General features: G+C 41.0%; 1 protein-coding gene across 20 annotated transcripts in view; it reads right to left on the bottom strand.

Moving 5' to 3' along the window:
• LOC121674511 (poly(rC)-binding protein 3-like) overlaps positions 1-24,587 on the bottom strand; it is a 520,331-nt gene that overhangs the window by 47,819 nt on the left and 447,925 nt on the right. For all 20 annotated transcript variants that reach the window (XM_042048906.1, XM_042048910.1, XM_042048911.1 and 17 more), the window contains 3 exons: positions 14,897-15,050; positions 419-442; positions 287-319 (listed from right to left, as the gene is read on the bottom strand). In XM_042048906.1, coding sequence (XP_041904840.1) covers positions 287-319; positions 419-442; positions 14,897-14,974 — 135 coding nt within the window. In that variant the 5' untranslated portion in view covers positions 14,975-15,050. The remainder of the gene's footprint in view (positions 1-286; positions 320-418; positions 443-14,896; positions 15,051-24,587) is intronic.

The raw sequence follows: 24,587 nt of genomic DNA, 5'->3' as shown, positions 1-24,587 counted from the left end.
ACAGTGGGTCCGATGCACAGAATCATGCTGGTGAGCTGTTCCTGAGATAAGACAGCAGCAGGCACATCGCTGTGGGAATGAATGACTCCAGACTGAGGCAGTGATAAGGAGGTTACATGAACAACAATGTTTAATTTAGCCCAGCATATTTATACCTCACCCCTTGCAAAGAATGGGGATGTTAAACGATCTGCCCACTTGATGGCAGCATCGGTCTGCATATGCTGAACTCCCTGCTCTCTGAGCTGGAAAGAAATGCAAGTGAAGACATCAAGGCTTGTCTTACCTCCTCCCTCATCTTCTTCACTGTCTCACCTTTCTGTTAAAGAGACATAAAAAAACCCCGTTAGCCTGAGCTAAGAAAAGAGAACTGATGTACAATATTTTGACATGAATATAAATAAAGTTATTTTCTGACCTTTCCAATAATGCTTCCAACCTCCTGAAACAGAAAAAAAAGAGACACCGTGAATGATACGATTTGTTACAGAAAGGCATTCGTGCTGTTTCTAAGCTATTTCACTATCACTTATTTCAAAGCTTCAGTGTGAAGCATAGCTCCCTTCCATTGTTGCTGTATACAAATATGTCATGTTAGATCCAAAGGGATGGACTAAAAAAGCAGCTTTGCAGCCAACTGATCGTGCAAGAAAAACACCTTTACCAGAAAATGACCTCGTGGTTACAGATCAATCCTGCTACTAAAAACACAGACAAATCCCTATCAGGGAATGAGAAGTTATGAAATAACAGAACCATACAATCTACTGGAGAAAATGAGGTGTAATACAAACATCAAAATAATTGCTGGTTTCTCCAAGGACAGGCATTTACCCTCCTTACGCAAGGACGGGCATTTACCCTCCTTATGCCTTGTAATAGAGCTGAATTTCCACGCTGCTGAGTGTTATTGTGTAAACACCTGGTGGCCTGTCTTAATCTCCCTATTAAGCACTTACAGAACAGTAACTGCTAATCACTTTTTAGGGATTTGGGAATTGCGACTGGGCTCCCACCATCTTCCACGAAGGGAAGAAAATACTGAGAAATGTGGCTGTCAACAGTAGGGGAACAATGTAGCAGTTCTGGCAACATCCCAAGGGTTAAAAGCTTGGTGAATAAAACCAACAGGTTGCAAAAATGAAACTATTAACTCTAAAATGAGCAGTCTGGACATGTTACACAAATCATGCAGCTGTGGCATTAGGCTGGGAATCATCGGATGGAGAGACCAGCTAAAGGAAAATAAACTCCTCTCCTATTCTAAGATTGTGAAATCTACAGTTAAAGACTATCTCAGATAGTTGAGCTGTCCCAGATGTAGGATATACCATTTCCCCCCACCCAGTCCATACACTTAAGTGTGACCCATCCTGGCACACAGTCCGAAGTGTAGGATTTTTGAAATTGTCCTCCAATGCTCTATTCAGTGATGGACTCATGATAAAGTGGTACTGATTTCACTCTGCAGGAAAGAACTACCTGCAGTGACTTTGAGTTATTTTTGCCAGTTGTTTATAAGCCCATAGTATGAAGCCGTTTGTCCTTGCAACTTCTCACATCCTGCTCCCAAGACATGAAGACTTTTCAGTGAGAAGAAGTTACCTATTTCAATGAACTCTGGCACACTGTTCCTTTATGCTCTCTGCAAGTCTGCACGTAACACCAGACTGAGGGGAACAGTCAATGCATTGCTGGACAGGCTGGAAAATCGGGTTGAGAGAAACCTCAGGAGTAGAAAAAAGTCAGATAAAGAGCCCCATGTCTGGAATGGAAAAAGCCCATGCAGCAGGACAAGCTGGACAAAAACTTCCTACCTTAAAACTGACTGCAGAAAAAGTCCCAAGGGTCTCAACTCAGAACTTCAACATAAATAACTGAGTACGTCAGCAGTGTATCCCTGATCAATCAAAGGCTGGACTGTACTAGCAGGAGTGTAGCCAGCAGGCTAGGGCAAATGACTCTCCTCTTCTTCTGCTTGTGAGACCATGCCTGGAGGATTGTGGCCAGTTTTGGGCTCCTAGTACAAGACGGACAAGGACACACTGAGGTGAATTCAATGCAGGGCCACCAAGCTGGTCAGGGGATCAGAGCACAGGACACGAGGAGAGGCTGAGAGAACCAGATTTGTTATTAAGAAGAAAAGACTTGACAGGGGAGTTGTACTGCAGTGTACAATAAGGAAAGCAAGCTACAATATCAAATTCCTACTCAATGTGAGGAAAAAAAGTTTACCATGGAGATGGCTGGACATTGAAACAGGCACCTGGAGAAACATCATCCTTAAAGGTGTCAGAACCCAGCCTGGGCAAGGCCCTGTGTAATCTGCTCCAATGGAATCTGCTTGATTCAAGAGGTCAGACGGAGACTTTTGGGGGTCCCTTGCAACCTTCATTGGTCTGTGATTCTTCAGTCATAGCCTTATACCCACTGAAGTCAATGCCTTATTAGCCACAAAATTCCTCAGTCCTGTGAGGCCCCTTCTCAGGTTTATTTTCAAACTGTACTTTTCCTGTTTCCCATTTCCCGTTATTATTTCTCTTCCAACTGCTCTTTCAAGATGGCATTCTGCTCTCTTGTACATACTGACCAGTGACTGGATATTGTCCAGACAGGAGATGCAAATCTTCCAGAGGTATCTGCTTTACAAACCTACAGTTCTGCTGGCTGATGTAGAGTAGACCTTTACACTTCACACAGCTGTGTGAGTGTTTTTGGTAGAGCAGCTTGTGTCCATTTGGGACCCTCATCTGCACCTCTGTACATACAAAGCAAAGAAGCAGCTCTGTGAGAATGGGAATGTATGAAGTGGACTCACTGCAGTTTTCTGTCTTGTAACCAAATTATTGTAATATTGTCTCTTAATATGGTGGTTTAGGTCACACCTTTTCCTGTGCCTGACACCTATACCAGCACGCTGCCTAGGTTCTCAAATGAGACGCAGCTTTTTTTGTTAGCAGTGACACAAATCTGGGACACCCATTCCCCTGGGGTGGCCTGTTAATCCCCTGATTCTGTACATTCCCCTTGTTCCCTCCCTGGCCTTGGCCCCTCCCTCGGTTTCTTCCTATTTGCTTCTGTACCCCAAACCCACCCAGGGACCTCCCTTGGGCCCCTGACAAAACCATCCCGCACTCAGAGCACGCTGACTCTCCACCTCTGAACATCGCGGGGACGAGATGTGATTAAAGCCATCTCAAACCCTCACGAGAGACCCTTCTCTGCCTTCTTTACCACCACTGCGTTGTAACGCTGCTGGCTGCCGGAGCCAGATGGCAGGGCTGTCCCAAATGGACTCTGGGATGCGACTGATCGCATGGCCCTAGGAAACCCTCGCTGAGCTCTCAGGGAGCAGCAGGTAGGCAGAGTCCAGCAGTTACAACATTCCCCCAAATTTTTAAGATCTTAATATTTTTTATATTATCATCGTAACTCTGCCAATCTACCAGTAATTGCTGAATGGGCTTAGACAATACAGGGAGCAAGGCTTGGGATGACAAGCCTTGGGAATCTCCCACGTCCAGCAGTTCCTATCTGACCACTTAGCACATCTGGAAGTTTTATCTTAAAAACTTCTTCCATTCTTCTCAGTTCCAGCTTTCAGAAATAATTACTTTCATAATACAAATTCTTAGGAGGTAGAAGAACCTTTTGCTAGGGGTGAGAGCATTCTGTTTCAGTTGCTATGGGCAAGCAACTATATTTCAGTCCATGGTATAGCTTCATGTTTTGTGTATCTGAAGTTTCACTAGAATCTGTAGGCCTGGTCTTGAACCTCCAAGGCCTTGTCAGTATAAACTTAGTATGGAATCTATCCCAATCCATTCGATCATCTTGGGTCCTAATGACAGATGCAGTTCTTTCAGAAATGAATGGATGGGTCATGGCTAATAAATGCAAAAATATCTTCCTTGGAAATAGGAAAACATACTTTGCTTTAGGAAAAGAAAAGCAATGTACTGTCTGTAGCATTGGTAAAAAAGACGGTCCATGTCCAACACGGAAATTAGGAGTATTTAAACAAGCAAAGGAGAGCATAAAATATAAAGATTCTCAAGCTGCTTGTTTTACTGAATTCTGTGTGAGTTTTGCTTTGGATTTCAGTGGGAACAGGAATTCTACATGACCGATCATCACCTTGTTATTTATTAACAAAGAGTACACACTACCAAAGAACTGAGTGAAAGAACTGTGTGAATCCCACTGAGAAAAAGTATTTCAGTAAGACTGGTGACCAGTTCCTTGGAACATGCTAGCAAATGTCATTGTAATCATACAGAGTACTTCAAATCTCCCCCTCATCAAAGGGTGACTTCAGAGCTTATTCTTTAAGGCCGTTTCAAAACATCCAAGACAATGCCACCTCTCCCTCTACACCGGGAGATGGGATTCTGCTTGGCAATGTGAGGTTAGGTCACAGGGACAGAGAAAAGCACTAACTTTACATGGACATTTCTGATTTTTTCAAAATTTTGCTTCATACAAATTACTAAAAAAAACAAACAAACCAGGAATGATTTTAAATGGGTCACCTCAGACTTTTCTGGGGCCTCATCTTTTTCTAGGAAAGTTCCTAGGAAGTATTGGTGACAACAGATGATGTCTTTAATTATGATGAGAAACCTATTTCAGCCACAGAGTAAATCAAAAGACTCTTTTCACCTCATTCTTCAAACTACCAGAGCTACTTCACCAAACCTTTAATGTTTCTTTTTGCAGTCCAATATTTGTTTCATACAGTTCCTTACATCACCTTGAAGTAAGTTTACTGCTAAATGAGATAATATTTAACACCATTTTTATGACACTCAAGTTTTAGCATTATTTCTAACCAAGGTTACTTTGATGGCTTTATCTTCTTCAGAAAATGTTTCTAAATCTGCCAGACATGAAATGTGCTGTAGTTAAGTGCATAAGATATCTGTCACCTACACTGGTTCATTACAAGTTAGGAGTTCAGTGTAAGTCAGGCAGACAACCCTCGCTGCAGTCCAGGCAGAGATGATGCAGGATATTTTGTTCCTAAAAAAGGAGGGAAGAAGTGTAGTCCCAAGGGTTTTTGGCTTTTCTCATCTGCAGTAGAAGCAGCCTAAACTGACACTAATATATGCAAAGTTTGGTGAGAGGAGTCCTACAACTCATGTCAAGTTCAGCCTCAGTGCAGGTCAGACAAGTGTTTGATTTAGCTGTATTAGTAAGTAATTGCTTATTACAATAAACTAACAACTCCTGAACTATCTGCTGTTTCCCAGTGCTCAGGAATATAAGCTAGCAGGAACTATTTATCTTCAATTTCAATCTGATTTATTGACTAACCATCTGCATGTAAATATAGTGGAAAAAGTTATTACTGAGTTTCATATAATCACATTTCAACAGCAGATCAAAAAGAAGTGCACAAAAAGAAGTTATAATGGGGGGAACTCAAACTCAGTGGGAGAAAGATCCAAGCCAACCCACCTGGCAGACAGATGCCAGAGCTAAAAGTACTACCCAGGCTCCTTGGCCTCAACATATAAACAGCCATCCTTCAGAAGCAGCTGTGCCCCAGCACCCATGCTGGATGAACAGGATGACCCTAAAGTACTGCAAGTGTGTGTCTGCCTACACCCACTGAATCATACTCACACACACACACACACACAGGTGTATTTGTATATTTGTGAAGTCAGCATATACATGCAGGAACTAAACAATGGGTATCAACTTTCCTTCAAGGAATGACAGCAATCTGGGGTGCCTATCCTGAGGTTCACCAAAGGAGCCTGAGTTTCAGATGGTGCTGAGTACCCAGCCCAGGTAATGCCTTCCAAAGGGCATTACCACCTGGTGGCAGCATCTCAAGCAGGGGACCTCACACTTGTGCTCAAGGAGTCGTTTTGGAAAACCCCAGGAAAATTTGAAATCTACGTGCTGATTTCAGATAGCCTGAAGATAATTCTCAAGCCTGGGGGAGTGAGTTGTCATCATGATTTTCTTTAGTCGGCAATTTCTAATCAAGTAGATAAAACAACAAGAGCTGAACCTCACCAACAAACCCTGGGAGACTGCCCAGCATCAGTAAAGTATATTGCTAACCAATCAGCCAATTCATTGCAGATAACTTGAGGAAAAGCAACGGTAGAACCAGGGGATGGTTTCTTTCATGCTGAAATGTAGCATACAATATTATTTGCACACCTTATTCACAAGAATGGGATGAATTTTGTTGTTAATGAACACTTGGGAAGTGGTGGGCCCATCAAAGAGCAGAAAGCTATTTCTGCACATTTTGCATCATCTGTGGTGGAGGCGAGGCAGCACCAGCAGAACAAAAGGTGGCAGCCAAAAAGCCTGTGAGTCAAGGCTTTTGCGGGGCTCTTGATAGTAAGAATAACTAAACAAAGATATAAAACTGGCTGTAGAAGAAGGCTGTTTCTTAATCAGTTATCTGGTGTGTCCTTTGAATAACAAGAGAAAGAAATCAGTCATATTAAGAAAACAAGAGACTTAACAAATGGTAACGAACCTTGGTTTAAAGATTAACCTTTGATCTGTAAACATAAAGTGTGAAATTCCATGACTTTTTCCAAGTGTGAGGTTGGTTTAATAATTACTGAGTCCTGGAAAACCACAACAAAAACCGGTAGTAGCTATTGTGGGACCACAGAAACACACAGGTCTTGCTCTATTATCATGCAACTTTTATTATCAGCGCTACGGGGCAAATGGAACAAAAAATTCATAGGATCCCTGAGATAAAGCCACGTCTAGATGGAAAACACATTTAAGAAATAATAAAGGAATGTATGTTTTCACCCCAAAACATTTGACAAAGAACAGGCTCCATCCTAAAGCTTGAAAATCCTTCAGGCAATGCTCTTATTGCACATGCTAACCTGCTTTCTATGAGCAAGGACAAGGCAGATCCAGTAAGGCTGGACTCTACAAACAAAACAGCTTTGAAAGGAAAGAAATACAGCCTTCCATGGTGGGGAAACACATCTGTCATGGGGCAAGGAGGGGTCCTGGCAACAGCACACGACAGCTGTGTGATAAAGTTTTCTAGACCCAGGCCAGTTGCCTTTCTCCCATCCATAAAGAGGCACAACATAACTCAACTCTCTCTCTTCACCTTCACCTGAGGACAGAGCTGCCAGCAGTCGACTAAGCTCACGAATATGCTTGCATGGAAGATCCCAAGAACATGTTCCACAAAGATGTTCTGAACAACGCATTTGCATGGAGCATATGGGGCATCAATATTTTTCAAAGACTAGAAGAAAAGTCAGTTTTTGGAAACATGATGTCATGTGTCAATCTCAGGGAAAAAACTGCTACCTTGGATAAACTGAGAATCTTATTTGTGTTCTGGGATTGTGTGGGATTAGCTCCACAGACATGGGAGAGCTCATGTTCCTAGGTGATGCTTCAGTAGTCACCGTCTGATGCTCAGCACCCTAATTTAGAAAGGCACTGCAGTCCAAGGCCTTCCTTACTGAGGCAGTGTTGCTGCCTGCTCCGAGCTGCCCTTCCCCCTCCCTGGTCAAACAAGCCAGGACTTGTCCCTGCCATGTGCTCTGAACTCCTTTGTTCCAAGCGTGGGCCAAACTGAAAGAAACTCAAACGCTGGAGCAGTGTCTCATTGGCCGGTCACCCCCGGTCCGCCCCCAGTCCTCCCCTTTCCTTTCTCCCGAATAAAAGAGGGACCTCAGAGCAGGCCCGCGCTCTTTGGCTTGCATCCCTTCTGCGAACAACATCTGTGTGTCTGTCTCTGTTTGAAAGCTTCTAACTGCAGGAATTAGGCAAACCAAAAGGCTACATTTCTCCCTCTTTGCTTCTACTGGTGGTATCAGCTTTGCAGCTACTATTTGCCACTTTCAGAGCTACTGAAATGCTGGATTGCCCGTGCTACCTCTCTAGGCTGCCCGAGGCTTTCTAAGGCATTGAACTACGAGGGCTAGCCGGTAAAAAAGCTGTGAGTATTCCACAAGGCAGATCTTATGCTAACAAATGTGGTAGTGTATGAGGAAATCTACAAATTATGGTTTTTCTGATGGACATTCCAGTATTATGCATCTTCTGCAAGTCCATCTAAACTTTTTTCTTGGGTCGCTGTGCCAATGAGCATTTTTCCTTTCGTTTTTGACAGCAGATGGCTAGCCAGCTTACATTCCATTTTGCACCTAAGCTCCCAGCCTTGCCTGCCAAAACCAACCCAAAAATTCAGTTCTGTTGCTATGTTTGTCCCCACACCTGTGATGCTGAAGCAGCAGCACTGAGTAGGGAGTGTGACTTCTGCAATCTCAGTTCACTGCACTCATGGACCGATGAGGAGATTTTGTTGGGTAAAAGTGGGAACACTCAGCTATGGAGATTGTTTTAGGGGGCAGAGAGTGTCCAGGGGCTGAGGGAACTCTCTTCCTTTCTGCTGATTTTTGAGGCTAGTGAGAGATTCTTGGCTGCTCCTACAAACACACTGAGAGGAGATCCATCTTGTGTTGTACATTTGCATGCAGACTTTTGTTCCATGAGCAGGGCTCTGAGGTATCACAGTAATGCAAGCAAACAAAACAGGAACTGTAATAGCAATAGGCAGGACAGTCAATCCTCATAATACCCTGACAGTGTTCGTGGAAACTGGAAAGAATAGAACAAACATTGGCTTGATTGGCATTTTACAGCTTGGATTGTATTACTGATGAGGTGATTCTTAAAGTTACTTTGTTGCATCCTGTATTTCAATAAGCAAAAAATAAAAAATGGAAAAGGAGAAGGGCATTACCTTTAAGACACGGAAAATTAATTTCTGTACTTGCTTTGCAGTCTTTCAGGGAGGCAATTAAGCACGCACTGAAAAAGTGGCCACTAAAAGAAATCCCTGATGCTAAAATGGTATTATCTGTACTAATGAAAAAGGCCATTTTTCTTCATGATTTTATTCTGTATTTGAGCTGGTAAGTATAAGCCATCAATTTATGAGTCTAAATTTTCTTTCTTTTTCTTGTAAAAATTCTGTATGTAGCACCACAAAGTAATCATCAACATGTCTGAAAGTCACCACTGAAGCTGGATGTAAATCCACTGTATCCAGTACTTCCAGTGCCACAAGTCACCCACTGATCTGCTGAAACTATTTTGAACTCAGATACCCTGAGTTCCTCAGGGAATGTAAAATAAAGCCGTAAGTACTGGAAGTTTAGTGCCTAAAATTCAAGGCACTCGTAGGGTTTTGTCCAAACCCAAACATTTGACTGCTGGTACATCTTTCTAATTCACTAGTGCTGAATGAGAAATGTATCATTGAGCAAATGGTATCAAGGAAACAAAAGCTCCACTCAGTCATCATATCTTTCCTCCACCAATGCAGATTATACAATCTAATAGTACATGTGCTATTCTTTCCTAGACAGGTCTAAAATTTGCATAGGAGACTTACAGAACATAATGAAAATCATAATACCAGAAATTTTTCTTGGGATTCCCTTATTAGATTTATTTTCAAAACAGTATTTTATACCATTATTTCCAGCCACAAGCACTTGCAGCATTCAAAATAACTACACTCCATAACATTTGTATTTATTCTCTCCATCTATTTATGAGGATGTCTGAAGAAAGCTAGGCACAGTCTCCTCAGTCTCCTAAAACTTTTGTTATCGTTCTGTGAATTCCCCCTCTGCTCAGTCTTCACCATCACTCACACACGTGGCACCTGCTGCTGAGTACAGAACCGCAGGTGTGATTCTGCCAGAAGAGTGGTAAGGTAATTACTTTCTCTTTGCCCCATGATGCACCAACGCTATACATCCAAAATTGCACACACTTTTGCTGCAATAGCTTTCCTCTCCAACTTACTATATCCCAAATGTGCCACTCTCTAGCCACTGCCACATCTGATGCTTTTTAGCCTTTTATGCTTTCCAGATTTCCTTCTGTCACTGAACATGTATCTTCTAAATTACCTTCTCCAGTTAATTGCCTCAACTCTCCAATTTACACCTCTCAGTATTTGGCAAGAGTCCTACTTCCCTGCCAGTTTTCCCTTCACTCCTTCATCCTACCTGTAAATTATTTCCTTGTTCTTCCTAACCATCCGACTTCATTAATCCATTTTGGTTTTTATTGCTGAACTCCATTCTCTTTCTCTAAAAGATTCCTCAGACTCAATACATTACTATATTCTACTTTGGTTTCTTGCAGACTTCACTGCACCCAATATGATTTCATCAATGCACATGTTCACACAGTGTCTTTGGAAACAATGCATTATTTCTCCTGCAGGTTTGTACTGGAGAGAGGAAGCAGAGATTTTTGCACCACCACTATGAGATGGAGGTGGATCTCACAGTGGATTTGTGACCTGCTGCCATTTCTGTGCTGGCCCATTTGAACATTTTCTCCTGTTCCACCTCATGGACCTGGCTTTTAAATCTTCATTAAGTTGCTTTCCTGAGATTTAAGATCTTTCTACTGGCACAGTCTCTTTACCATCCACATCTAAAATTAACCTTTAATGGTGAGTCTCCAGAGTCTTAATCAGCCTGTTAACACTGGCTGTGTACAAAATCAAACTAGTCCAAAATCATGTAATCATTATCCAATATAGTCAAAATAGGTGCTTTTTCAACAGTTATTTCTTTCTGGGCATGAACTGACCAAAGCTAGATCAAGAACACTGCAGATGTCAAGTGCTAAGGTACGTTGGCAGATACCTGTGGGCAGTGCTACAATTTTTCAGTCTTTCAACTTCATTACCCATGGCAGTAAGCAAGGAAAAAAAAATCATCCACAAGTCAGGGGCATAGAAAATTCAGCAACAGGTGAGCAAGGAATAGTAAGAAATGTGGAGCTCTACACCTATACCCTATAACATGCAAAGAGCCAAAAGAATTTTTATCTTGACAGAAATTTAGAAAGGAAGAAAAAGTAAAAGATAAAGTTCTTTTGGGGCCTGAGCTCTGCCTCTCCATACAGAGGGCTCTGATGGCTGTGGGCTGTTTGCCCATGAATGCACATACACTCCATTTGTCTTCTTTACACCCTTCAAAAACAGTGATCTGATCTGGACAAATGTTGCTATTCTTGCCTTTGCTGGAAGCAGAAATCTTGCAATCCCTGCAATATTCCAATCTTGCCCAGAAATTATACTTTTGAAGTAGACAAAGATAATAAAATACCCATATTCATTCACGTGTCTGTCCTACACAGTGATTTTACTTATTTTACTTCAAGAAACAGCAAGAATCAGATGGAAAATACAAAAGTAGGGCACTGTAAACAGCCTCAACTCATAGTCTCTGTTTTTCTTTTCTGAAATGTATGAAACAGCTTTATTTCTTAATGTGGTACATCTTTCTCATTAATAAAGGATGAAAATGCATATCTGCAGTATTTAACGTATTCTGTATATCCAACTGCATGTCCTTCAAACAGCTCTTCTGTTTCTGACCTCTCTGGAGCAGCATTCAGGTAACTTGGTCAAAAAGGTGCTGAGCAGCAGAGGCTGCAGCGCCTGTGAAGTGCAGCTTTACAGGATGAATTTAGTTTTTGTCTGACTTGTCCTTAGAAACCTTCAGTGATGGATGGTGCAACATGCCCAGGCAGCCTCCTCCCCTCCTCACACGTCCTCGTAACAAGTTTTTCCTAATCTTGCTTTTAAGATTTCCTGCAAACACTGACAGTTGCTTCTCTGTGGATGCAAGGAATGTCTAAACACTGCCCTTGCGGCATCCTCGCCAACACCTGCCCTCTAATTCATCACCAGAAAATGTGACAAATGTTTTGTGCTGCTCATGATTTCTCTTCAGGGCTGTAACACCATCATAACTTTTTCACTGATGTAACATGGCACAAGATGGAAATTAGACCTTTCATCTTGCATCAGCACAAAATCTCTGAAGTCCCAGCTCAGGAGGATACCTTTCATACCAGGCCCTGGAAACACTGAGGTTACCCTGCGGTTAACCTTTTATACCTCGCAGTGGTTGGCTTTTTGCTGGGTCTGCACAAATTCTTTTTCCATTTCCACTGATAAAAAAATTGCTTCCCTCCCTTAACACCATGTTTTCTGCCATGAGAATATCAAGGCTGTGCCTTGCCTTGTTGCCAGCTGGCTGCTCCCAAACCTTGCTATGCTGTGGCTGAGTGGCTGTGCTCCCTGGGGCCATCCCAGCCTCTGCAGCCAGAGGCTGCACAAAGCCCTTCACGAACTCAGCTGGACGTGCAGATGCTCCTTTCCCCAAAGCAAAGGTGCTCATGAGTGGTGTCCTACCTGCACTGAGGAGGCACTCTTCCCATTTGTTTTCCTTTCACTACACAATAATGTTGTCTTTTGGTTTTGCCACTTAATTTGTTTGCTGTTGTGGTTTTTTTATTCATTACCATCTTGGACAGGTCTGTCCATTCATACAAATCCTAATCTTTCTGCACGTATAGAATTTACCTTAATTGCCTAATTAAGACGTCCATTCTTGACTTAAAGCCACTATACAAATCACATGAAAAGTACATGCTGAAAATTTCATACATTTACAGAACTTACAGCCAAGATAAGCAAACACAGTAGCATGAGTTAGGGACTTCCAACCAAAATGCATGCAAACAACACAAAGCACATAGTCTTCCCTATGCAAAGTACACTGGTAATAATGGTTTAGACACAGAGAGTTAAGGTTAGTGGGGAGAGATCCTCATTTTTCCATGAAACGGATTAATAAATAAGTAACTTTAAAATTGTCTTAATTTAAAAGTAACTGAATCCAGTTTGCTACTGTTATTTTTAAAACCTATTTTATTTCCCTTCTTCTCTCTCAAGTTATGTCCAGCTATTTACAGGCCAACTTCTGCTTCTAGACAAACTTTTTTTTCTAGAAATATTAATTAGAGATCAGCAATTTCCACTGACAACATTACCACAAGAAATCTCAAGGAAGAGTCTAGAAATGTGTTTCTTCTCTTCCAGAGGCATATACAGCTTTCAGAATGCCTTCTCACATTGAGATCATATTGATTCACACATCCTTCATTCCTCCATATTATTTCTAAATCACAGAAATTATATCAAAGAAATGGAAAGCATCTGACTTTTATCACCAAAATAAAGTCTGATTTAATGTACTCTTTCCAATACTTAGGCACAATAGGATACATCATTAGAACATAGTGGAGCTAACAGAATACCCATCGTGCCTTGTTAACTGAGGGTGCATTGTATAGATCCAGGTAAAATTTGAGCTTTGTAGCTTTTGTGGGTTTAATTTAGACCCTTGGGGCTGCATATGCATTGAAGGTTGCACACATAACATCCATTACTGTTAAAAGTGGTTGCACGCACCATCAATGACGTTTAACAGAGAAAGTGAACTTCATATGATTTCATTTCTGATTTATAAAACACCCCAATAATCCTAGCTCACAGTTTAACTAAAATGTCCTGAAAATTACAGACACTTGATTTTTGCTTTAAAGGCATGATTCTGAAACAAGCAGAGCTGTCTGACAATGATTAAAAAAGCCCAAAACACCACCACTTAAGCACATGGGAATTTGACTGCAACCAGTAGGGCTGCTTATACCCACTGGGATACGTATGTGTTCAAATGCTTTAATGGATTGGGACCAGAACTCAGTAGAATCAACCCTGAAGACCTAATTTTGAGCACAGACACGTGTACAGATTTTAGGTGGGTTTTGTAAGAGAGAGTGTTATTAAATTTGTTTGACAGATCCCTATTTAAGATGCAGATTTACACACCAGATGCCTGCCTGAAGCTGAATATTTCAGGGGAAAAAAAAAAATCAAACAAAATGGTTAGATCATTTCTGAGAAAAAACGTAATTTCATCTGACATAACCTAATTTCTGAGGTTTTTAATTTGCAAACTTAAGCTGTACCCCCCCATACTTGTCTGTAAGTAAAATACAGTGGGAGATACCTTAGTGCCCTATTTGTGCTATGAGTTTATCATGTATGTGTTCATGCAATAGGTTGAAAACATTCACAATTTTAAAATGTGAAAGTATTTTAGTTATAAAATTAAACTCTAGGAGTAAAAATACTTTTTTAGATTTATATATACAAATTTAATCTCCAGAATAATATGCATATATATTCACTGTTCCCCATTAAGGAAGAGACCAAACTACCTTCTTTATTTAACATTCATTCATTAAGCCTAAAAATGCCTGGAGTTGCCTGGTGCAAAGAATACAGACAAACCTATGAAATGTGGTTTTTAATTAAAAGCCCACTTTATGATATGTCAATGGGAAATAAGCAGCGACCAGACTGTTCAGTCTGACAATACTGAATTGGCACTTCGTTCATGGCACAGATTTCCCACTTATCTGCATGCTTTAAGTGCTGCACTGGACAGAAAGGAAATGAGAGTCAACCTTCCAAAGCAAACTCGCAGGGGACCTGGACGAATCCCTGGCATATCAGAGGGCCCACTCTGATGAGATGTCACACCAGAATAACGAAGAACTCTACCCCATTTGCATTCAACAGAAACAGACAGTAACTCTGTGGCAATTATTTCACACGAGTCAATGTTCCGGTATCCTAAAAAAGCCCTGCAAAACCCAGCAAATGCTGAGAAAGGGGAGCTGTATGCAGGTCAGCCTCCTGCAAGGGTCTGCTCAATTTGGCTCACTATCAATGGAAGAAGAACTTTTTTTTGCCGTCAGATCCGCTCAAAATGGGTTCATTACAGGCAGGGTTTGTTTCAATGAGCTCGGGCTGCAGTGTTAACTTCAGCAGGATTCCCTCAAAGGCAGGGGGTGATTTTTTGGCCATGGCAATGATGCTTTTGACTCATAGTGGAGGAGGAGCAGACCCTCTGTCAGTGTTACTGCCAGGCTCTGCTGGTAGCTGCACACACACTCAACACACAGGCAACATAAAATGCTTCACCTTGCCATGCATGAGAAGGCGTATGGTAAGCGTGACATTGAGACCTCCTTCAGACACTTTTCCGTCCTTCGTGTTCATCCTGGCCTTGTATCTTCAATACTTGAAAGTAGCTTCGTTTTTCTTTTTTTTTTTTTCTTCTATTCACTTAATCAACCTGCAGAGAGAGAGAAAGAAAAAGTACCATTGAGTGGCTGAAGCTACTCTGAACTGAGAATATCATGTTGTACAAACCAATTAACATCCCTTCCTTTGATTTTCTGGACTACAGTTTAGAGCTGAAAAGGCTTCTTTGATTATTATCCCTCCCCATCCAACTCTTTAGCCCTTCACCAATTACAAGATAAACTCCCTTTTGAAACCTTGAAAATTTTCTTAACTTCCTGTATTTCACAGTTGAAAGTACAGAGCACAGCAGAGTGAAATACAATGTTTTCTTCTGAAGAGCACTTTGTTATCCTCTGCAGTGTGTATATGCTATATACATATATATACATACGGTTTTTTCCATGTGCCTGGTGCTGTTTTCACTTCTCTCGTTACTACCTCTTTTTCTTTTTGCTCTTGCAGAAGAGATATTTTTGTTTTCTCTCCAGCTAGAGAGAAATTAATTCTGAGCCTAAACATTGATCCCTGCCAGCAACAGTGGATGACACATTATCAAAGACATCTGAATAACTAAGAGCCACTTGCTGTTGTAAATCTGGCCACTGTCTGACTTTGTTTTTGTCTATGAGGCCCAGAGGTGGCTCAGTCCCTCAAAGGCCAAAGCTGAGCTTCAGCTCTAAGTGGAAGGAAGATTTTTCTTAATTCCTAATGACAAATGGCAGATTTTCAGTCATTTACAAAGCCATAAATATCCAAAAATGCTAATGAAAGCTGCAAGGGCTGGCTTTGAAGGGATAAACAAGATGCATTATGAGTTTATTAATGCAAGGACATTTATCAGCACAAACAAAAATGTGGGCAGGAAGGAATATTACCAAGGGCAGGCAAATTCTGTAATAGAAAAGGCTTAGCGACTCCTTATTTAGTTTTGTCCTTTTCAGGCTTATCTTACAGAGCATAAAACCCTTAAACAGACATCATGCCTCTCAGTAACCATCCCTTTCTGTTACCCATCCTCTTTAACAACCCTATTAGCTTTGGATCTTTGGGCTTCCCAAAAACTTGCCTTGCACTACATATAAATAGGGCACTGGCTAATGAGCACTCCTAGGGACACCCATGTTGTGTTTCAGAGGGTACAGCAGTGTTCCATGGCTGTCGCAGGCTGCTCTCCCCTTGCCAAGAGTGCTCAGGCATGGAACTAAACAATTGGATGGGCCTATGGGATCATTCTCCTAAAGAGGCTGGAGGAAGTATCATGAGGCAGTTTCACCACTTGATTAAGCTCTATCCTAAGAGCCACTAAGCACTTTACCAGACCGAAGTAAAGCCCGCCTTGGTTGAACATGTTATGTGTGAGAGAAGTCAACCGCAATTCTTAAAGAAAGAGCATGAGAAACATGTGGAGTGATTCCTGATGGACAGGCTGAGCTGCCAGCAATCTGTGATTCATGGTAACCTGCGAAACTGCCTCCAGGCCTGCATTTTCCATAGCCATTGGTGGACAGCTCCATGAATTTGTCTACTGCCTTCTTGAATCCATATATCTGGTCTCCAAAAGTGGTGGTCTCACACATTTGATATTAGTATGGAAAAACGTGCTCTACTCTATCTGGCTTAAATTTGCTCACTGAAGTTTCCCCTTGTCACACATTTTGCCCTGTGTGTGTTATCTGAAGACCATCACATCAAGTCACTCTTCTGAAGCTGAAACCTGCAATTTCAACCAGGGCCTGCGAGTGGCCAAGCCACTCCTAGTGTTTTTGCTCCTGGGAAATACACTGGAAGATGCAGAGTTTTCTCTCAAGCCTCTGCAGGAATGCTAGTGCCACAGAGAGTTCCTGTGCCTTCAGTGACTGCAAGAATAAGTGGCAGACATGCCTAAGGAGAGTGAAAAGAAAGAGTGAGAAAGAGCAGCTTAAACTTCTCTTTTCTCCTTCCTGATTTCCCCTAACCCAGCAGCATGGACTCTGTGAATTTTATCCCATATGCTCCATCACTCAGACCACAGCTGCTGATATAAATCCATTTATTTCACATTTCTAGGCTTATCAGTTACATTACATATTCCCTATCCCAATGGAAAAAGGGAGACAAGAAACCAAGTGCCTGGGTGAGAAGGCAGAAAGCAGAAGCAGCCTGGCCATGTCGCTGATGCACCAGGAGTGCAAGAAGGTGAGAGGAAAATGTTCCAAGGCAGATCCTAAGGAATGGCAGAGAAAGGTATCAGCTGTAGTCTGATTGTTTAAGATCAGAGCAGAACTCAGGGGAAAACCTGCAACTGGATGACAGCCCCTTCTGACAAGTTCAGAGTGTGGAACAGAGGAGATGACTGTGGTTGTTACCAGACTGAGAAAGGGAACGGTCTCACGCTGCTCACCTGCTCCTTGCTGAGGGACATGTCCTGGCTCTGACAGCCCAGCATTTTTTGCTCTGTCAAAGATAACCCAACCAAACCCAAAAAGCCAAACAGGAGCACTATGGTACATAAACAGTAGCCTAGACCTCGGCAGTTTGGACTTTATGGGAGCAACACTGGCCATCTGAGACCTCTAGAAACCAATGGCAGCTTTAGGACATGCTTGGAAGATTTCAAGAACAGCTGTGTTTCAAGTCTAGAAGCAAGGTACATAAGACCTCTGTGGATCAAAATTCAGTGATGAAGGTACAGCTGTGTTTCTAATGAGATGTATTCCCATGTGGGAAAAATAATCCCAGGCTAGAAACAGATTTACAGTTGCCATGGTCTTTTACTACTGGGATACTACAGCTTCACTTTGGGAAAAAGATATGGAGGAAAATCTTTACCCCAACAACAAGCCAATCTTCACCCAAGCCTGACCTTTTCCAGATAAAACCTGAAAAAAATCAGTAATAAAGACTAACAGCTTTTGGGTTCTTTTTAAAAACCCAGAGGTTAGAAATGAAATTCCACCACAAATATTGTTAAAAACATCACTACTATCTGATTTTATGAAGGATTTTGTCACCGTCCCTCCTCCCAACAAGCTTAAACTCTGGCACCTGGCACTGAGAATCAGAACAGATGTCTGGGGGAGGGCTGAGAGTGTGTGTGCCTGCAAGGAGTTAGGCAGCTGTGTGAGACACAAAAGGAATTAATTCAAAAAGGTGGTCTCACATGCTAAGGAAGAGTATTTAAAACCTATACATATACCATGAAGAGAGAAGACTTTTTACCATGCCAGGTCATTTATATCTGCCTCAGTTGTCCTGAGAGTGCAAGTATTCTGGGTAAAACATTTACAGCTTTACAAAGTAAACCTACAGCACTGTTAATGACCTGGGTATTTTGGTTCTAAAGACAGATTAAAATAAAATGCATTGTTGTACTTCATTACTTTTAACTAATTAAAGCAAATTTTTCTGCAGACAACACTAAAAACATGCTGATCTCTGTGCACATGCAAATGTCAGATCATGGCACAAGGAGAGAATGGTTCCCTCCACAGAGCCTCCTACCAGACAGCAAGACATCCATGTATTTATAAACCTACTGCTGTCATATACAAGCGCATTGTGAATATTTAATCAGTAAAATAATTTCCCTCTCCTTTGCAAAGTCAGCATTTTGAACAATTTACTATGTTCCTGCCTTGTGTGTGCCTCTCTGCAAGCAAAGAGGAGGCTGAACACAGAAGGCTTTCCTTCCTCAAGCACTGTGTGGTGAGGTCCCATGGCTATGCTTGGGGCTGGGAGAGTTGAGTCTCAGACTGAAAAAAAATCAGTGTGTCACACTTTTCCTGATGCCAGAGGGAAGTCAGGGGACTCCACAGGTGAGCAGAGAGTACTGCGCAGGGAGGCAGAGTCAGTGGCATGGCTAAATGTTAAGAGTGAGGGTATATGCATTTCAGCCTGCCTTCAGCAGAGAGCTGGCAGTGACAGGAGGACAGCTGGACAACATCCTCCTCCTGACCTTGGGACTCTGGACCAGAATGCACAAAATCCATGATCTGGGACTCTGCAGCTCCAGGTAACGAGCAAAAAATATCATGCCCACAGAATAAAGGAAAGTAGCTCACATCAGATAGATCCCAGCAAACTGCAGGTCTTTGCTTCCTTTGGGGCTTTTTCCATTGTCCTGTGGATATTTCCACTGCTGTTTATTATGTAAAAAAGAAACATTTTTCTTCTGGTAGCAAAAGACATCCAAATGCATTTTTAAAACCACAACCTTTTTAAAACTTCAACAAAATGGATGTGCAGTCTTATGCAAATGCCTTTTATGTGTAAGTATGTGTTTCTATACATTTTTAATATTAGCTGTCCCAAACTGGCATAAGCCCACATGTCCTATATGCTCAATATTCATTACATACAATTTTCTAACATGGCTTCTCTGTAATTGTGGGTAGATTAAGCGAATAAAACAACAAGCAGCTAAGCCACATGTTCATCAGACTACTACAAAACCCCAACACAGCTCCTTAGAGATTTCAGTGAATTAATAAAAGCTACAAGATGAACTACACAGCTAAAGGGCAGTGTCACAACCCCCACACATGCACACACATGGAGGTTAGGAATCCTCGCGGCTGAGGGGATAGTGTGAGCTGGCTGCCTGAAGCCTGAGACATGGAAAGTCAATCTCATGACCACCTGCCTTCCTACCCCTCAAGCCTACTGACTCCCTCCAAGAAAATAAGCAGACCATTGCAGAGAATATGGCTGCACAGTGCTTTAAAAAAAGTATGTATGTTAAGGCAACCACTTCAGGCATGCAGGATAAGAAAGCAGCAGGCAGGGGTGCCAAAGATGAATAAAATCAACAAAGTACCAAGGTAGACATCAGGCAATTGATCTCTGAGTTTAAAGCCCAAATAAATTATTTGACATCTGTGAATCTGGCAAGAAAGCTACTCATCTCAAAGATCCAGAGGGATGCAAGGGAGGAGGGAGAGAAAGAGAGTGTGCACAGGGTGAGATGGGGCGGAGCTGCACAGTCACAGAGGAGTGCTGGAAAGCAAAGAGATGCAGAGATAAGAGAAGAAAGGCAGGGAGAAAGAGAGAAATGAACCTTCAGGTACCTGATACAGGGAATAATGTGAGAAAAATCAATGTGGAAGCAAGAACCACCTGGAAATATTAAAGGCGAAAGCCTGCTCTGCTGCGTGAAATCTTGATTTTATGGTTGTAAAATCTGAGCTGTTGGGAAGGAGGAAACTGGCCAGAGCACCCAACACAGCATTCTCTGTGTTTGGGCCTCAAAACCTCTTGAACCTAATTATGGTGCTTCATCACCACCAACTGAAAAATGTAATTATGAAGAAAGCAAGGAGGAATCTACTGATGAAATTCAAAAGAACAAATTCCAGCTGTTCCATTGGAAGAAATAAAAAAAAAGATAAAAGAATAGGGAAATTATAGTGACTGACATTAGGAGAAGCCACTTCTAATTTACATGAGGACAGTTAAACTCAGTCATATAGTTTCCATGTATCTGTAGGTTTAGAAAAAGATAACTTTTATAAGGGAAACATAAGAACATCGAGTCTCTCACAGTAAATATGTCATTTTCATAATAGATGGAAACACCCCAAAGGAGGGGTAGCTAGGCAGATATCAAGCCATAAGCATGGGGGGCAGGGAAAGACGGGATGAAAAAGAAGACTAAGACATGAGCAGAGTAATGTGAAGATGAACAAGGAGATTTATCATGAGTTAGGAAGAACTGGAAATTGGACAGCAACACACTACTGTTATGAAGAAATAGTTCAGAGTTTCATCTACTTAGCAAGAACTCCAAAAGACCAGTATTACCCCCCCAAAAAAAAAAAATGCAAGAGTGAATAAAAAGGAACAGATGACATCTGAAACACTGGAAGTCATGAAAAGGCTGTACCTAAGTCCTCTTCATCAGAAGACTCCAGGTGGAGGGAGACCTCCCAGGAATTGGAAGAAACACACTGCCAGGGATCACGATGAGAAGAAACAACCTGTGCTTTCAGCAGAGCACAGTTCTTTGGAAGTAGATTTATCCTACTTACACAGTTTTAGTCTTTCATTTTAACTGGAGGGAATACAGGAATGAATAAGGAACATAAATTACCACAGGACAAGAACTGATGACATTATCAGCAGAATCGACATATTTGGCCATACAGTAAAAGGCTTAAAATTAGAAATAAGTTGTCTGCCACAGAAAGGTTCATGCTATCAAACAAGGAAATAACTACTTTGCTTCCAAGCTCTTTGATAGGCTAGGCAGCTATTATCTATGGCTTTTCACTTGAAAGTAGCATCTCTGGATGTCAAAGGACTAAACAGCGTAATTACCCAAAAAACCACTGGCAAAAGTTATCCCTTCCCCTCCACCCTCCCCCCCCCCCCCCCTTCCCCCAAACCCAACAACCACAACTCTAGGTGTAATGCAGAACAAAACCAGCTCATCTGCAGTTGTATTGTTTCAAGGAACATTATTTTAAGAAATGATTAAAAAGGATAATGATCAGACAATATTTACAGTTTCCGCAGAAGCAAAAGAAGACAACTGGGTATTTGCTAAACATACACTTCTTCAGTTTCTGTGTCAACTGAAGGATAAAGACATCCACTGTTACTAAACGATATTGTTGTGAGGTTACTAAGAACAAAAAGCTCAAAGGAAGCCCACAATAACGTAACAGTAATAATAATGACAGCTCTTCAAAGGATTTCTCTCCCAATAATAACTATTTGCAAAATGAGAAATCAGGCTTTGGAACACTCCAGTTTTACACAGAAGCCTCACCAGGAGAACCTGATTAATGAACAATAGCTAAAGAAGCAGGTGCAGTATCAACCTTTCTACTTTATCACTTCCATCTCCCAAATTACTAGAGAGGACTCTATACAAAGGAATAAGATTATACATTTTATTCACATCCTTATAATTTATATCCCCAAAATAGATTTAATGCTAATCTCTAACTCTTTCATGAAGAGAACAAGATCTGCAGAACCTGGCTCCCTTAAATCATCGTATCATGGCCCATTTTAAGTAGGGGGATAGTTGGTATGAGTCCAAAAATCCAGAAATGAGAAATTAATTCTTTGTGTTACCAGAACAAAGCATGCATGTATCAGTTGGCAAATGGGTTTTTGCTAAAGAGGTAAAATAAGATAAAAGAACAGCTCAAGAATGAAATTCAAAGAAACACTAGAGAGAAGAAGGATTCAGGAAATTAATAAATTACATGCTCAAGGAGATATAAATAACAACTAATAAAAGTAAGCTGAATATGGGCCACTAAGCAGTAATTGAGTACACAAACAGATATACAAAATACCTGTTTGTGTGTGGGGGGGTTTAAGTGGTAAAATATTAGCTCAAAAGTCAAAGGGGATTAAAGAGCAACACATTACTCCACCAGTTAACAGCCACTAACAAAAGGCAGTTACACAGCTTCGCAAGCCCTGTGCTCCTTTTACTAATTATTGTAAAAATCTCTTTATCTGCCATATGCTAAGCTCTGTACTTACTACAGATAGCTGGAAGTAGTAGTTTTGCCAAAGATGTGAAACTGATAAGGAAAGAACATGAAGAAAAAATAACATACCAACTTTTAAAGGCAACTGCAAGTATAAAAACTGGCAAGACTCCAGGAATGCTCCCTTTTGAATGCAATTTTATGAAATATGTGAAGTGGCACTAATTTTTCCTTGATATGTTTAATGGTGTTTTGCCTGAGGAAGAACCTATCCTATCTATAGAAGAAGCTGCCTTGTGTTCTCCCTGCAGCTGCCTTCCTGTTCTCCCTAAAACGAGAAATGCTGTCACCCTACACAACTGACATCTCATCTGCTGAAGATCACGGGATGTCAAATAATCTTTGAAGAGAACAGCAAAAGATTAGAGACATTTCTGTTCTCAACTGCTGAATGTTTAGCTGCTGAACTTGACGTATGTGAATCCTGTTCTTAAAATGGATCACTTTTCCTCATGCTAGTCAATAAGCATATGCTTCAGGCAATTACACTGGCTGATCCCTTTTTGATTTATTAAAGGAACTAAACAGCAACATATTTATTGACTCTTCTAGTTATAATGCTTTTTTTGTAAAAGCCTTTTGAATAAACAATATGATACAGTGCATTTATTACAGGAGGAAAAATCTCAGAAGCACAATAAAGACTACTGTCCTGTTCACAAATTTTCTACTATCAACATTTAATGACCAATTACTTATTTAACATAAATTAATGCCAAAATACTACTCCATGTGTGAATAGACAGCTCAACACTGCCAAAATAGAGAAAGTTATCCCTTCAGAAAACATCACATGTCAATAAATGCTATCAAATATCTGGAAATCAAGTATCAGGAAATCTAGAAAAGCTACATAATGGCATTCAGCAAATGCCAAACAGATCTGGGATCTGAGGGAAGTAAGTAATTTCCAGGCTAAAGAAAACACAGTGATTCTTTTGCCAAAGGTATCTTCCATCTTTGTAATTTTTTCCCCTTCTTTCTGCACTTATTCCAGAAAGAACTACCTTGGCAGGAGTGCAGAGAACACCTTTACAATTTCCCATGAACCAAAAAACAAGCAGTGGAGTGAGCATGCCAGTACTTTGTACAAACCCAGTAGCCAACTAGCACTTCTGCATACGTGCAAAAGCCAGGCAGATAAAATCTCTTGTAAATAGAAGCTGATGTGTTGGACTAATGCAACATAAATGCTTCCACAAGAAAGTTGTGGCAGCCCACTATAAATTACTCTGTGCAAATATTCTCCAAGAGGATTCGAGGATGAGCAGGACGAAAGAGCAGAAGGTGCTTTCTTTCCTTTCCTAATGGCAGCAATGAAATGAACTGTAAGCTTCCTCACGAGCCTGCCAGTTTGCAACATCAGGGAAGACAATTTATGCATATGGTAGACCAGTTATTTACCAAAGAATCTAAAGCTCTAATTATAGCTTTAAAAATAAAATCAGCTTTAGCTGCCACTTTATGCTGTGGCTCCAAACCCTCAAGTAAAGCACCATGTTTCTCAGACCTCTGGGATTTTTTATGTTGCTTGTTTCAAACTGAAATTTTGCCTTACTTGCTTGCTTAGGTTTGACTAAGAAACAGATACTCCAACTAACTTGGATTTATCATTCCATATGGTGTGAGATAATAAATCTAATAAAGAAATGTACACGTAAATCACAGGAAAGGTGAGAAAAAATTGAACAGATAGCCATCACAAGTAGCATAATGGTCTGCCCAACACAGAGTTGCGTTCAAGAATGGCCTGCCATATAAGAAGAGATTTTTGGTCCACACCTATTCCTGGAAAACCCCATGTTCTGATGACCTACACATTGTGAACGTGTGGTGTATTTGTTAAATAATCTCTGCCCCCTAAAGCCAAATACATGACTTTGACATTTCCTCAATAAATATTTTCATTTAGTGTTTAAATTGTAAATTTAATACAATTTGAAACAAATAAAGCCTGTTGATTTAAAAATAAATGTACTTGCACTAAATGCAAGAGAGTCAAGCGTAAACAGCTGTTCTCTTTCCAATTTTTTAAAATGTGTGAGAGAACAGAGAAATTGTTCACATGGTCTATTTCCAACATATTTAAAGTAAGATTT

The sequence above is a fragment of the Corvus kubaryi genome, unplaced genomic scaffold, assembly GCF_017639235.1.
Source record: "Corvus kubaryi isolate FWS band 111438036 unplaced genomic scaffold, C.kubaryi_AGA036_p1.0 68, whole genome shotgun sequence".
Taxonomy (NCBI): domain Eukaryota; kingdom Metazoa; phylum Chordata; class Aves; order Passeriformes; family Corvidae; genus Corvus; species Corvus kubaryi.
Note: the sequence above shows the minus strand (reverse complement) of the source record. Positions and strands in the feature narration are given on the sequence as shown.